Below are 13,127 nucleotides of genomic sequence, written 5' to 3' on the forward strand. Positions count from 1 at the left end.
TATGTAAGCCAAAAGGAGGGGAAGATGAGTACAACTATTCTCATCCATTCCATAAAACAGATCTCAAAAGCACACAAGGCAACCTATTATTGATCTAGCATTAACTGCTAAATGTTCCTGAGAGCAATAAAATAGTCTGTAATTCAATCATAGACTCAAGTAGTCTATAATTCAGTTGTTTCACTAATTCAGACTGTCAACTCAACTGGCCCAAATTCAAGCAGTTGTACCACATAAACAGTAATTTATTTATTTTTTATTGAAAATACATAGTATTAAAGAAAAACATTCAAATAAATTAAAAATCATTCCATATCCCCCTACACTAACACAATGATTTTGTTTTGCATATTACCTTCCACATGCATAGATTTTACAGTCACAAAATCATACTGTGCATACTATTTTATATTGTGCTTATTTTACTTATATCACAAACACATTCGTTTCTAGTCTTCCAAATAATTATTTTAATGGCAATATAATACTTTACTATTTTTATTAGCCCACTTTCTTCTTTGACATGTAGCTTATTTCCAATTTAATGCTATTATAAATAATGCAGACATAAACATCCTCATGCATTTACCTTTTTTATGGTTTGTTTCATTTTTATATTATTCTTTAGGTTACAAATCTAGGAGTAGAGTTTATGGGCAAAGATATGGTCATTTTTATGGCTCTTTCTATGTAGTACCATGTTGCAATCCCAAAGGGTTCAATCTGCTTAAAATGCCATATGAAATACATTAAACAGTTTCTTTCTAAAATTAAAAAAACAAAAGAGGTAATTTTAAACGTCTGTATTTAAAGTTAAAATAACGACTGTCCCTTAAAAAAAAAGAAGAGTGTGGATAGATAGTCTAATGGAGTAGTAAAAGTTTAGATGAGTTAACTTAATGCTTCTCAACTTTTCTGAAGTTATGGCACTAATGTGGAAAATGGAAAAGGGTGTTTATGGCCCAGCAGCTCCAGCTATCCATGTCACCTCTGGCTGCCTCGAAGGTTATAAGGATCCATATCTAGGCAAAACTATGACCCAAAGTGCCAGTGTGCATGGGTTGGGAAGCTCTACTTGGGGAGAGATTAAGCGACTCAATCCAAGTCACAAAATCTAGTTAGTTGCAGAGCTGGAAAATGAATGCAAATTTCTTTCATCGAGGTATTTTATATAATCACAACTGTTCTACATGCTTTCTGGCTCTAAAATTCAATTTTCCATGTAGACATGTGTTAATATTTAAGACTAAAGTTGATTTTCTAACATGCTAAAACTAAAGATACCTAATCTAGTAATTTACATCAAAGCTGTTAATTAAAAATATCTCAGCATCAACAAATATTTGACTATTTTCTCTGCAACTTTTCAGATTTGCCATTCTTTTAGTTTGTAAACTCCGAATAGTAATTGACCTTTGCACAGTATCTGTATATCTCTGGTAGTCAGTAAATAAAGAATAACAATAAATTATACATACAACAAAGGAAAAAAAATCTTTCTTTTAAAGTGTTGATCTTGTAGAGGTAGAGAAGATTCCCTCCTTAAACTTTAAATTCTTGACTAGCTAAATGGAACCTTTAATGTGCACTGTCTATTACATTACAGAGTCATAAAGGACATTTTGTTCCAAAAAATAGTTTTGACCTATACCCAGTGTTCATGCTACCAGGAGAAAAAATTCACTGCAAAGGCATTTTACCTTCTACAAACTATCCAACATTCCATATAGCCTTTGAAAAGCAGAGATTATAGGTGTTAACTTCACTGATTCAACTGTAAATATACATAAGATTTTTCTTGACCATTAATCACTGGGCAGGGGTGTTGGAGCAGGGGTTAGGAATGAGAATTTACCTATGTGCCAGGCCACAAGAACAAGCAATGGACTCCAAACTCTGTGTTTTTTTATTACACCTGAAACAGTGATTACTTGGTTACTTCTATGGATTCAATTAGACATTATACACACAGACGCATCCATGTGATCGCATGGCACTTGGAAGATTCCCCACTATTTCCCACTTATTAAGATCTGGATCATATTTTTCAATGCTCTGAAGATACGTTCCTTTAGAGTAAGAATATCCCCCAGTGACATAAATACATCCATTCATGATGACGGCACCACACTCCATCCTCCTTTCCATCATGGAAGCTATCTCTCTCCATTCATTTTGTTCAGGGTCATAGCATTCCGTGATTGTAGTTTGTCCACCAACTAGATAAAGCTTACTTTCAAATGGAACTGAACACAATCCATATTCTATTATAAAGAAAAATGCAAATTTAATTAGGATAACAAACAAAAGACATCTTAAGGTGGTGATGTAATAATCTTTTACAATGTAGCATACAAAAATAGAGACATTTTGATTCCAGCACACATTACTGAAACACTAAGTCTTAAAATCCACTTCTTATCGCTTGATTCAGATGACCTGCTCTTGCCATTTTCTCTCAGGTCATCATTAAGCTGTCAGGTTGCCGGAAGGGAACTCATCCTCAGACCACTATCCTGCTGGGAATTTCCCAGCATGGAAACCTTTTATTCTACACCTATGTATAAAAGATGGCAGCAGGGGAGTCCCTCTGACATTAAGACATTCTAGGTAATTGGTGTAGGTTCCTTCAGGTCTTAGCAGCTATCCCTGTTCCCAATGGCAGGCAACCTGTAGTGTCTGTTGCCACAGGTGCCACATAGATTGCTTTGATTGCCTCTCTCACACTGCTGGTCAAGTTAAAGACACAAGAAGTTAGAAAAACGCACAACCAGAGTAGTGGGGAACTACAGCCTATCATCTTAAGAAGCTGTGAATGGTGCCCAAAGGCAGAGAGCTACTGTATGAGGTTTGGGTCCTGGGGCTGGAGTCTGCCTTTAGGTATCGGCCTTCCAGGTTGTTTTAATTTTTCCCATTTTATTTCTCTCTCCCTCCACATCCAAATCTGCTGACTCTTCAAAGCACCATGGTCTTTTGCAACTTCAATTCCTTCTACTTAGAGGTCTCTTCTTTTCCCAGGTGTTTGCACGGCTGCCTCCTTCTTGCCGTTGAGGTCTCATCTTACCGTCACGACCTCTGAGGGGCCTTCCTTGACCATCCATCCTGAAGCGGCCAACTCAGGCATCTCTACCACATCCCCTTATTTGAATTCCCTCCACTTCTCATTATCTGGTATGTTTCTTATTTACTGTCTCACTCTCCCTTCTAACAGTGCAGGAACCGTGTCCTGCCTACTGCTCCAGTCCCAACTGGAGAATGACAAGGGTCTGGCGCCTTGTAAGGACTCAATGAATGTTTGTTGAAACAACAAACAAATGTGCCCTCTGTGTCCAAATATGTGCTCCTATTATTTTGTGGAAAAAAAGCTTATAAATCCCTCTTTAGAAAGAGAGACTGTACAATCAGAAATGTGATTTCCCTTTTCAGAATGGAAGACAAATTTTATCAGTAAAATTCTTGTTATTTAGGTTTTGAAGGCTAAGAAAAAGTCTCAGTAGATATGCACTTTCACGTTGAGCCCACGTACTGTTGTTCTCAAGTTTCTGACATCCAAGAAAATAAGATTTATCCCACCTCTGAAAAACCTAGTTATTACTTTCCAGTTACAGACATGTAGAATTTTTCACAGGATTTAGTTGTTTTAAGTACTTGTGAAATAGTTTATATAAATTACATAAATCATTCCATCAAATGGTTATTGTGAAAATTAATGATGATTCAAAAATTTTATCAGTTGATGTAAGTGATTTACTAGGCTTTTCTTAAATTATTCAAAGTTTACAAAAAATCCTGCATATGTAATTCTTATGTTAAGAGAGGTATCTCAATGTTCCTACAGCAGTAAAAACGTTTAAAACAAAGTGATTCCTGATAGTTTTTCCCATTAGGTAAATACAACATAATGTTATGTTATTGTTGATGAAATGTTTTCTTCCTCAGCTGTAGCTGCCTTTTTTTCTTGCTGGTCACTCTACAAAGCTACTGTGGTTAAGTAAGGGACTGTGTCTTGTTTGCTGAGCTCCTCAAATCGTACACAGCATGTAGGAAGCACTGAGCAAATAACTTGGACAAATGAATGAATGAACGTTTTCATTCTAAGCATGGAAATGGCACCATTTGTCATAGCTCAGAGTTTACGCACAAATATTCACTATAAATTACACAGCAGTCTGTATTCAGTGTTACATGAGTGATATGAACAAAGCCATGCAGAAATTCAGAGACATCCACAATATTTTCAGGTATTCAATATCTGTTGAATGATTTAAAATTTTTTACCAAAGAATTTTCTCACTGAAGAGACCTGTATCTAATTTAACTCCTTATTTCACTGGAAGTAAGACCCGAGAGCTTAAGTCACTGCCTAAGATTAGGCAAGTAGATAAACAGGAGAGCCGGGAGAGAGCTCTCTCCCCACTTGACACAGCTCTCCACAGGTTTTTCTCCTTAATCACTGCTTCTTCCCTGTTCTTTATTCACTCTTCTTCCTCAGCACATCCCTTAACTAAGGCTGTTTCCCAAGATTCTGCCTATAGTTGTACTGTTGGCCTCACCCTCTGAAGGCGTCTCATTCATCCCCACGCCCACTGCCATCGTCTCCAAGCAAACGACTCCCAGATCTCTACATTTAGCCACACTCTTCCTCCTGAGCTGTAGACCAACATTTCCCATGGCTCACTGGGCAGCTCTTCTGGGTGATCGAACTAGTGTTTCATTTAACTACAAAACCGAGTTCATCATCAATCCACCTCTCCCTTCCTATTGGCTGCTCCTTCAATGTTCCCCATCCTCCCAGTCGACCAGCCAGAGACCCTGGAATGACTGTCAATTCCTTTCTCTCCCTCATCTCCTATATCTAATCAGTCAGGCAGCTACCAATTCAATGCTGAATCTATAGCATTCCTCAGGTCTGCCCGTTTTCTACTCCTACCACTTCAGGCTTTCAGTATTTCCCGCCTGGTTTATTACCAATAGTTTTAGCAGCTCTCCCTGCTGTCTTTCTTCCAATCTGTCTAAAAGGAGAGCTCCTCTTAAAACTAAAACTGACCACAATCAATCTTCTTGTTCTGAAACCTTTCACGGTTCATTTTTAAAATTCTCCCGACTGCCATTTAAAACCCTCCATGACATACTCCTCAATTAAACTCTTCCATCCAATCTCTCATTCTCCCTCCTACATCTCATTCATGTACATCTATCTACTCTTGGGTGCTGGAATAAACCTGGAACTTTCTCTTCTGGCTTTCTTCACTGGCTAACTTTCTGCCAGAAAACCCTTTTTCGAAAACTACCTTCCTTAATTGCAACCATTCTTAAAAAGGCCTAAATCATAACAACCTACTCTTGGAAGCTTCTGACATTGTTAGATTTCCCTTATTTAGACTCAAGCTCTCTCTACCCTCAAAAGGACTCATTTGTAAAAAACTGTTTTGTATTCTTGATATGAACGTATATTTGCTACTAGATTCTGAGTTCCTGTGGCAATAGAAATGAGCTCTTAATCATCTTACATAATAACTAGAATGATATCTTTCCCAAGGTAAGGTCTCAGTAAATGTTATCTTCAATTTAATAGAATTATAATCCCCTGTTTTTCAACTATACAAAGCTACTGCCCTTAAAGGCATTAAGAAAAGAGATAACATTTATATTACATTTTAAAAATAATAGTAATTTCCTTGCAGTCTAATCTATAAGAGAGGCCCAAGACTAACATTTTACGTTCCTCAGGAGGTGCTCCTAAAATGCCTATGAAGCATATCTTGCTATACTTCAGAAGCTATAGATCCAAATGCCCCTATGAGCTAAGGAGATAGACTGAGCTGAGTGAAGCAGACCAGGGGTAAGAAAAACAACAGCAAGGCCCCTGAGGTCTGTGATATGATGAGAATGGGTGAAGCTGTGGCTGACATAGAGGCTACATGGCTCATTTAGAGGGAACAGTCACTACTTGGTCCCAGTGACTGCTGTCATGGTCCAAGGTTGCCAGATCTTCCAAAGGCCAGATATCACAATTTTTATTTGAAATCTCCTGAATTTTAAACATTGGTAACAACCCAGTTAAAAAATATTTTAAATAACATAAGAGCCAAACAAAACATACCATGAATGGTCCTAATTTGATAGCTTAGTTTCTTGTATTACTTCAGGAAAAAGTCCAAGGAAAATCAAAACTTTACAAATGGAATTATAGATTCCCACTGATTTATACTATATTTATTTTTGATTGATTTTTCAATTTTCCATGGCTTTTCACACTTTGGTTTAAGTCTTACTGCCGTTTAGACTTTCAAGTAGTTAAGTTATATACAACTTAAATATGCTATGGGACATTTATTTTTAAAAGAACCCTTTTATGAAATATATATTAAATGCGTAAATGTAAATAACTGCCTTCTCATTTGTTAATCTGACTTTTCAAGTACTAGATTTTCTCTGTAAAGATAAGTCTAGTAATATCTAACTCATATGGTTAACATGAGGATCAAATGAGGTAACAATGTAGTTGTTAACAGCATGTTGCTCCCAGCCAGACTGCCTGGATTTGAACCTCGCCTCTAACAAGCACTAGCTGGCTGACCTTGGGCAATTTATTTACTCTGTGCCTCGGATAATAGAGATGATAAATGAGATAACAGTAGCACCTAGCTCACAGAATTACTGTAAGGATTAAATAGAGTAATACATGTAAAATTACTGGAACAGTTAGTGCTTGGCACATATTTACTGAATAAATGTTAACGACTACTCAATAGGAGCTGTTATTATTACTTCCCTTATAACTTCATTGGTCATAATGGAAAGTGGTGAGGAGTCTGGGACAATATATCTGGGATACTAGAAGACAGAGGCTACCATACCATGATCTCTTCAGGGCCAGGACAGCCTGCAGTGAAGTGTCTTAGGTAAAGCCCATGGCATATGGAGATGCAGCACCAGATTCAGGTGTGCTCTACCTAAACTGTGAGATAGCATATATGAGGTATGGGTGTTAGTAGCTGTACTGGTCAAAAGCAGGAGAGCCTGCTTTCTTAAGGAGAGGCAGATTGTGTAGTGGTTACGGCGCAGGTTATGCAGTCAGACTGCCTGGACTGAACCTGGTCCATCACTTCCAAACTTTGGGCAAGGCTACTTATCCTTTTGAGGCCTCCATTTCCAAATAAGCAAAAGAGGTAAACAATATTCACTCACACATAGTTAGAATTTAAGGTAATATTACATGCAAAGTGCTTAGTAATATCTGACCTATGAAAGTGCTCAAGAAGGTTGCTGTTACTATTTCTCTTAGACGGTTTAGGCTTATGAATTTCAATTATGCTCTCCAATAACCCACTTGGAAGCCCGATGCTGTATCGAAAAAGATTGAAAGTAGTATATTGATTTGGCGATATGAATCTCTCCTAATGAAAAAAACTTAAATGTAAGGCGTAACTGTAACGGGCTATTGCTTAAGCTTCCCCTGAGCTCTTCACAAAGAGACAAGTCAAAGCACAAGAGACACCACAGAAGGCAGGCCATTCCTCTGGGCAGACAACACATCTCCTTTATGATTGTTAAAGTAAGGACAACATAAAGCTCTGCATGTCATAGGAGTGAGTGCTTAATAGTTATTGAAACCCAGAAAGAGCATGCTTCTAAAAGAAGAAACTATCTCCTGTTGAAATGAATCAACAGGTACCCTTCTCAACTATTTGATAGACTAGTGCTTTTCAACTATCTATAAAAATTGTGTTTTATATAATGCATGTAATGAAAGAAAGCACATAACAAAAGAATAGGAAACAAATTAACATATGTAAGTGAAAAAATTTTGAAAAGAAACTACTACTCTTAGCCACACAGGCTTAAAATGTATGTCATATAAAGACCAGAGGGAAAGTATTTTCAGATATCCTCTATAAATCTGTATAATCTAAGTTGTGATTATTGCTACATGGAAATAAGAATATTTTGAACCTTTTAACTATACCCACTTGGAAGCCTGATGCTGTATGGAAATTTAACATTTTCTATTTCTAGCCCATTTCAGCCATCTCTTATATTGATAAGCTGTATCAGAACATGTACTACTGAGACAGCACTTTGTTACCTGGATGTGGACTGGAAGTGATGAGGCTCCATTCGTTGATATCGGAATTGTAGCTCTGGACCTTGTCATAGGTGCAGCTTCCTCTGTAGCCACAGTGTCCACCAATGACGTAGATAACCTCATGTAAAACACAGGCAGTAGCATTTCCTACACCTGTGTATTAATTAAAATCATACCTTCAGATTGATCTTTCATTCTTCTTTGCAATGAGTATTGTATTGTTTTTGTCATTATTTATAGTAGATGTAAGGCATTGTGCTAGGTACTATGAAGGATAGAAGAATGAAAAAGGAAGTCTCCTTGCACTCTTTTAAAAGAGGGCGAGACAATTGTACAAATTAGAATACAGGGTACAGAACTAACTGTGGATGTTCCCAGCAAGGAGACATTGCTTTTGACTTTGGGAAGTTATGGCAGGAGGAGAAAAATTTGACCTGGGTCTTAGTAGGTAGGGCTTTGGCAGGGAGAAGTGAGAAGAAGCCATTCTAAGTGAATGCAAGGCAAGTGCAAAGGCTTATTGGGCAATATTTTGATTCTGGCACCAAGGAAGGGGAGGTGGCACACCTGGGGTTGTCTTGTGGCATGGTAAGTTGAAGCCACATGGCAAAGGATCCTGACGCCCAACTAAGATATTTGGATTTAATTCAGCAGGATTTTAAATGTGTTTAAACAAAGGGAGGGATTACAAACATAGAAAAGAAGAACCGGTCCAGATGCAAAGTGTTAAGGGCTTGAGTTAGAAGGGGCCTTGGGTATAGAGGGAAGGGCACTGAGGCAAGAGACACAGGTAAAACAGACATGCCTTCATGACTGACTTAATTGGAGATAAGCCAGATTCTGAGGTCCTGAGCTCAGAAAACTGGGAAACGCTGATGACAAAGAAAAATGAGGAGGAGGAGAAAATGATTTCAGCGGGGGAACAAGAAGAGAGGAAGAAAGATGATGACGCTCATTTTAGTTGAGATGTCAGTTTAGTCTTTCAATTAACTTTTACTTAGCACTGTTACATGCAGGGTGCAGTTCCATCTCCTTGTTAATTTCTACTGCAAAACAAAGGTGAATTTATGAGCAGGGCAGTTATGAAGAGTGGGGAAAAAGTTAGGAGTTTCTAAACAGCCAATTATTTATTTCTTCTCTGTACCTCCCTAAACCAAAAAAGGAAATGAATTTGAAATTCGACTCTACCCAATTTAAGTTCTCATTACCAGGGAAAGCTGCTAGTTCACTTCAAGACTATAAAATAAAAGAATCTGGGGAAAATAATGTTATCCTTTCTACAGAAAATGGGAAACTAAAAGTTCAGCATGAGTGTGATCATCAGAACCAGTACTAGCCAAAACTGCATAACTGACAAACTGTTATCCTTCCCTGGAATAACATTAAGCATAACCAGGAATAGGGTGGTTAGGCATAACCCGGAATCAAACCTTCAAGTTAAAAGGATGAAACTTTGGAATTTCAGATCCAGCTTGTAGGTGGGGGAGAACTTTGGCAAATGAGGGTCTCCCAGTCCACTCAAGGCTGAGTCAAGTACAAATATGGCTTTCTTTCATGGTGGATACACCATTGCAATATTTTCTTTTCAGCAAGCATTGTTTCGAACGATTTAATAAAATTTCCATAAATAAATTTCTATCCTCAAAGAAATATACTGTGAACTCGAAACCATCAAAACTGTTACCTCATCATTAAGAAACAGAGGGAGAAGTGTATCCAAGTTTATAATAGCTGCTAAAATATTTGCAATGTCCTTGTTTCTTCTGTAGAAGAGTCGGACAGGACATTCAGAACCACTTGGAGAGAGGACTGAAAATCAGCAAGTGGGGGTCATGCTCAGGCAGTCAAAAATCAGAGCAGCAATACCACTGGGTTTTAAGCCACCTTCTCCTACCCAGCCAACCACTGCTAAACCTTTGGGCATGCAAGAGAATGGTCATAATTTAATATGAAAGATACTTCTGTCCTAACAAAGCTGACTTGTCCTCAAAGATGTTCATGACAAGAATGCCTAATACTTACTGAGTGCTTACTCTGTGCTAGACACTGTTCTAAGCACTTCATATGCATAAATTAATCTTCTCAAAAACTCTAAGCTATGTAATGTTGTCACCCCCATTGTACAGATGGCAAAACTGGGGCACAGGGAGATTAAACAATTTGCCCAAGCTCACCAGCAAGTAAGTGGAAGTCGGGATTTGGACCCAGGCAGTTTGGCTTCAGAAGCAGTGTGCCTGATCACAAGACCATTCTGCCTCTCAGGCTTCCTGCTTGTCATCCAAGGATCACACCAGGTCAGATTCCCAGACCAGGTCAGATTCCCACACCCTCGTTAGTGTTAAAAAAAGAAACAGAAAGGCCTGGGAAGAAACAGTTGGGATAAAATCACACAAATCTGTTAACAACCTACCAGTTGTTTCTGTGCAACAACCCAGCACCAATGAATAAATGTAATTAAATACAATTCCAGTTTCACTTTTTTTGTTTTCCAATGGGAGAAAGGAAGGAGAGCAAGGCTAATCTTGTACCAAACAGTAGAAAATACAGTGTTTATCAGACAGATATTGAGACTAAGAGTGTGCCTGGCTCTGTGGGCCACATAAGGGAGGGTATGGAATCTGCCCCTCTCTTTGACCTTATGAGACAAGACTTGAATCAAAAAAGCAGAGGCTATTTGTCTCCATTTTTTGAGAGACCAAACCGTTCAAGGATTTAATGAAAGACCTTTCAACAGAGAGATGATCAGCTGATGAGAAGAAAAAGCAGACTAAAAGGAAAATAACGGGTTCAATTTTGAGAGAAAGCCAAAATAAATAAATAAATAAACACAAACTAATAAAACTACCCACCTTTTTCTCTATTTAGCCCTTGACTTAGATATACATTCTAAGACTCAAATCAAGATACAGCCTCAAAACAGGCTATAGAGTAAGTAGAATGAATTATAATGGTTTCTAATATAAGTATTTCTTTTCTAGTCTGGGTAGCGTACTGTAAGCACGTAACTCTCAAACAAATTGGAGACTGCTATATTAGGTTTTTACTTGGAACAATATTATTTATATAATCCACTATAGTTCCTAGGTAGCATTCCAAATGATAAATTCTTTTTAAAGTTATCTGCAAGAGAAGCAAGATTATTGCCTAACCTCAAACATGTCAAAAATATAGAATGAACATAATCTGCACACTTACCTTTAATCATGTTTGCAATAGGAATCCATTTCTCTTTTAATGGATCATAGAACTCGGCCTCTTCTGCCGGAGCCCCTTTTCTGTAACCGCCTAAAGCATAGACACAGCCTCCCAAGGTGACTGCACAGTGGTAATACCTGGCGTTGAGCATTGGCAAACCTTCCGTCCATTCATCACTTTCACTGTTATAGATCCACACTGTGTCAAGAGCTTCTATGTTATCCGTCCTGTAACCCCCCGTTACATAAATGTTGGGTCCCAAACATGTAACACCATAGCTCTCCCTAGTATAATCTGGTATTTCTGCTCCCTGAATCCAAACATTTGTCAAAGGATCCCATATGTGAACTTCTGATAAGGGATGCCAGTAATAGCCTCCAATGATATACATCGTGGCTGTGGACCTCTGGGAAATCTCTTTGTGCATGGGATTCAAAGCATTGTATATTAGAGACCGTATCTTATTTTCAGTTAGTAGGCAGCTTCTTCGAAGGCCTAAAGCTGTTTTTAAATACACTGGATCTATATCTATGTTGATATAGCTTAGTAGATTATATAGGCATTCAATTCGATTTTCTACATCATGAGCAGTCCACTTAATAACTGGCTCTATGATGGCTTCTTCTTTCCAAACACTGAGATTCTTTCTGGACAAGATAAAGAGAAACTTTTCAAGGCTGATTTCCAGAAATTCTTCTTGTTGCCATACTTCCTTGAACCTTGAACATAGAATTCTTCGAGATTCCTTCTCTAATTCTGGACACACATGAAATTCTGCAAAGGAGTGCATTCCAATACAATTATCAATATCCAGGTGCCTTACCAAAAACTGCTCACAAGCTTTCTTCACTGAAAGGAACTGTAGCAGATCTGCTGCTTCAAGCAGGCTTTGAACATTTCTTTTAGTTATTTCAATTTGGGAAGTGTATGCATAATTTACGAGGCCTTCCAAAATATCATGGTGAATACCAGAGATTTTTATTTTATTTTTAAATTTTTCTTTCATGTCAGCTGTGAACATTGCCTTAAAATAATTGCTGCAAGCAGCTAAAACAGCTCGGTGACAATGGAAGATTATGCCTGAAGGACACTGAAGGGTAATATCAGTAAATAATCCATCCAAGTAAAATGTTCTGAATGCATTCAGAAAATCCACTGGATGTGTTAAATCCTTGAAAAGGTAAATATAATCTTCTTGTCCTTTTAGAGCCATGGCTGCAACATGAAACAATGAAAACGTGTTTTCGATTTTGCATATTACCTCAAATAATCAACGTTACATATTCCAATCATTATAATGACTGATTAGCATCAAATATACTCCCAAACTAGACCAAGTTCAACATTCTAAGTAACAAATGCAAAATGTGGATGGACTTATTTCCTAACTGTATGATGGTCAATTTAAATTTACTGTAACTCGGAGCCTGAAATGAAGCTCCCGCATTTTTCAGTAGTCCTTTCTAGAAGAAATATTGATTTGCTACCCCAACAATCCGGTCTCCACAGTCTGCCCGGAGCTGGCGGTCCGACAGACATCCCACTCTTGGCAAACCTAGTGTCCAACGGGTCACCCCACTCGAGGCCGGCTCTTGGCCGTCTCGGTTCGGCCCCAATTCAACCCTTTTCGCTAGCTCCGTTTCCCCTTTCAAGTTGCTTCGAGATGCCAAGAGAGGGATGATCGAAATATAATGGGACAAGAAAAAATCTCAGAAAAGGAAACCTCGTGCCTTTCTGCTGAAGACTTCCAGCCCCGCACCCCCTCCCCCGCGGTGCCGCAGGGGTTTCCGCACGCCCCGCGCCTGGGCCGCGGGCCCGCGCTCCCGCCCGCAGACCGTCCCGCCCC

At 38.5% G+C, this 13,127-nt stretch overlaps 1 protein-coding gene across 2 annotated transcripts in view; it reads right to left on the reverse strand.

Moving 5' to 3' along the window:
* Positions 1-236: 236 nt before the first annotated feature.
* The window catches only part of KLHL23 (kelch like family member 23), a 13,719-nt gene continuing 828 nt past the window's right edge, over positions 237-13,127 (reverse strand). The window contains exons 2-4 of one of the 2 annotated variants that reach the window (XM_023529603.1): positions 11,282-12,055; positions 8,090-8,242; positions 237-2,264 (exon numbers count right to left, since the gene is read on the reverse strand). In XM_023529603.1, coding sequence (XP_023385371.1) covers positions 1,954-2,264; positions 8,090-8,242; positions 11,282-12,055 — 1,238 coding nt within the window. In that variant the 3' untranslated portion in view covers positions 237-1,953. Of the gene's footprint in view, positions 2,265-8,089; positions 8,243-11,281; positions 12,497-13,127 lie in introns of both variants that reach the window. The other variant, XM_011357888.2, reaches the window with a different exon arrangement.

This window comes from Pteropus vampyrus, unplaced genomic scaffold (assembly GCF_000151845.1).
Source record: "Pteropus vampyrus isolate Shadow unplaced genomic scaffold, Pvam_2.0 Scaffold2, whole genome shotgun sequence".
In the NCBI taxonomy this organism is placed as follows: Eukaryota; Metazoa; Chordata; class Mammalia; order Chiroptera; family Pteropodidae; genus Pteropus; species Pteropus vampyrus.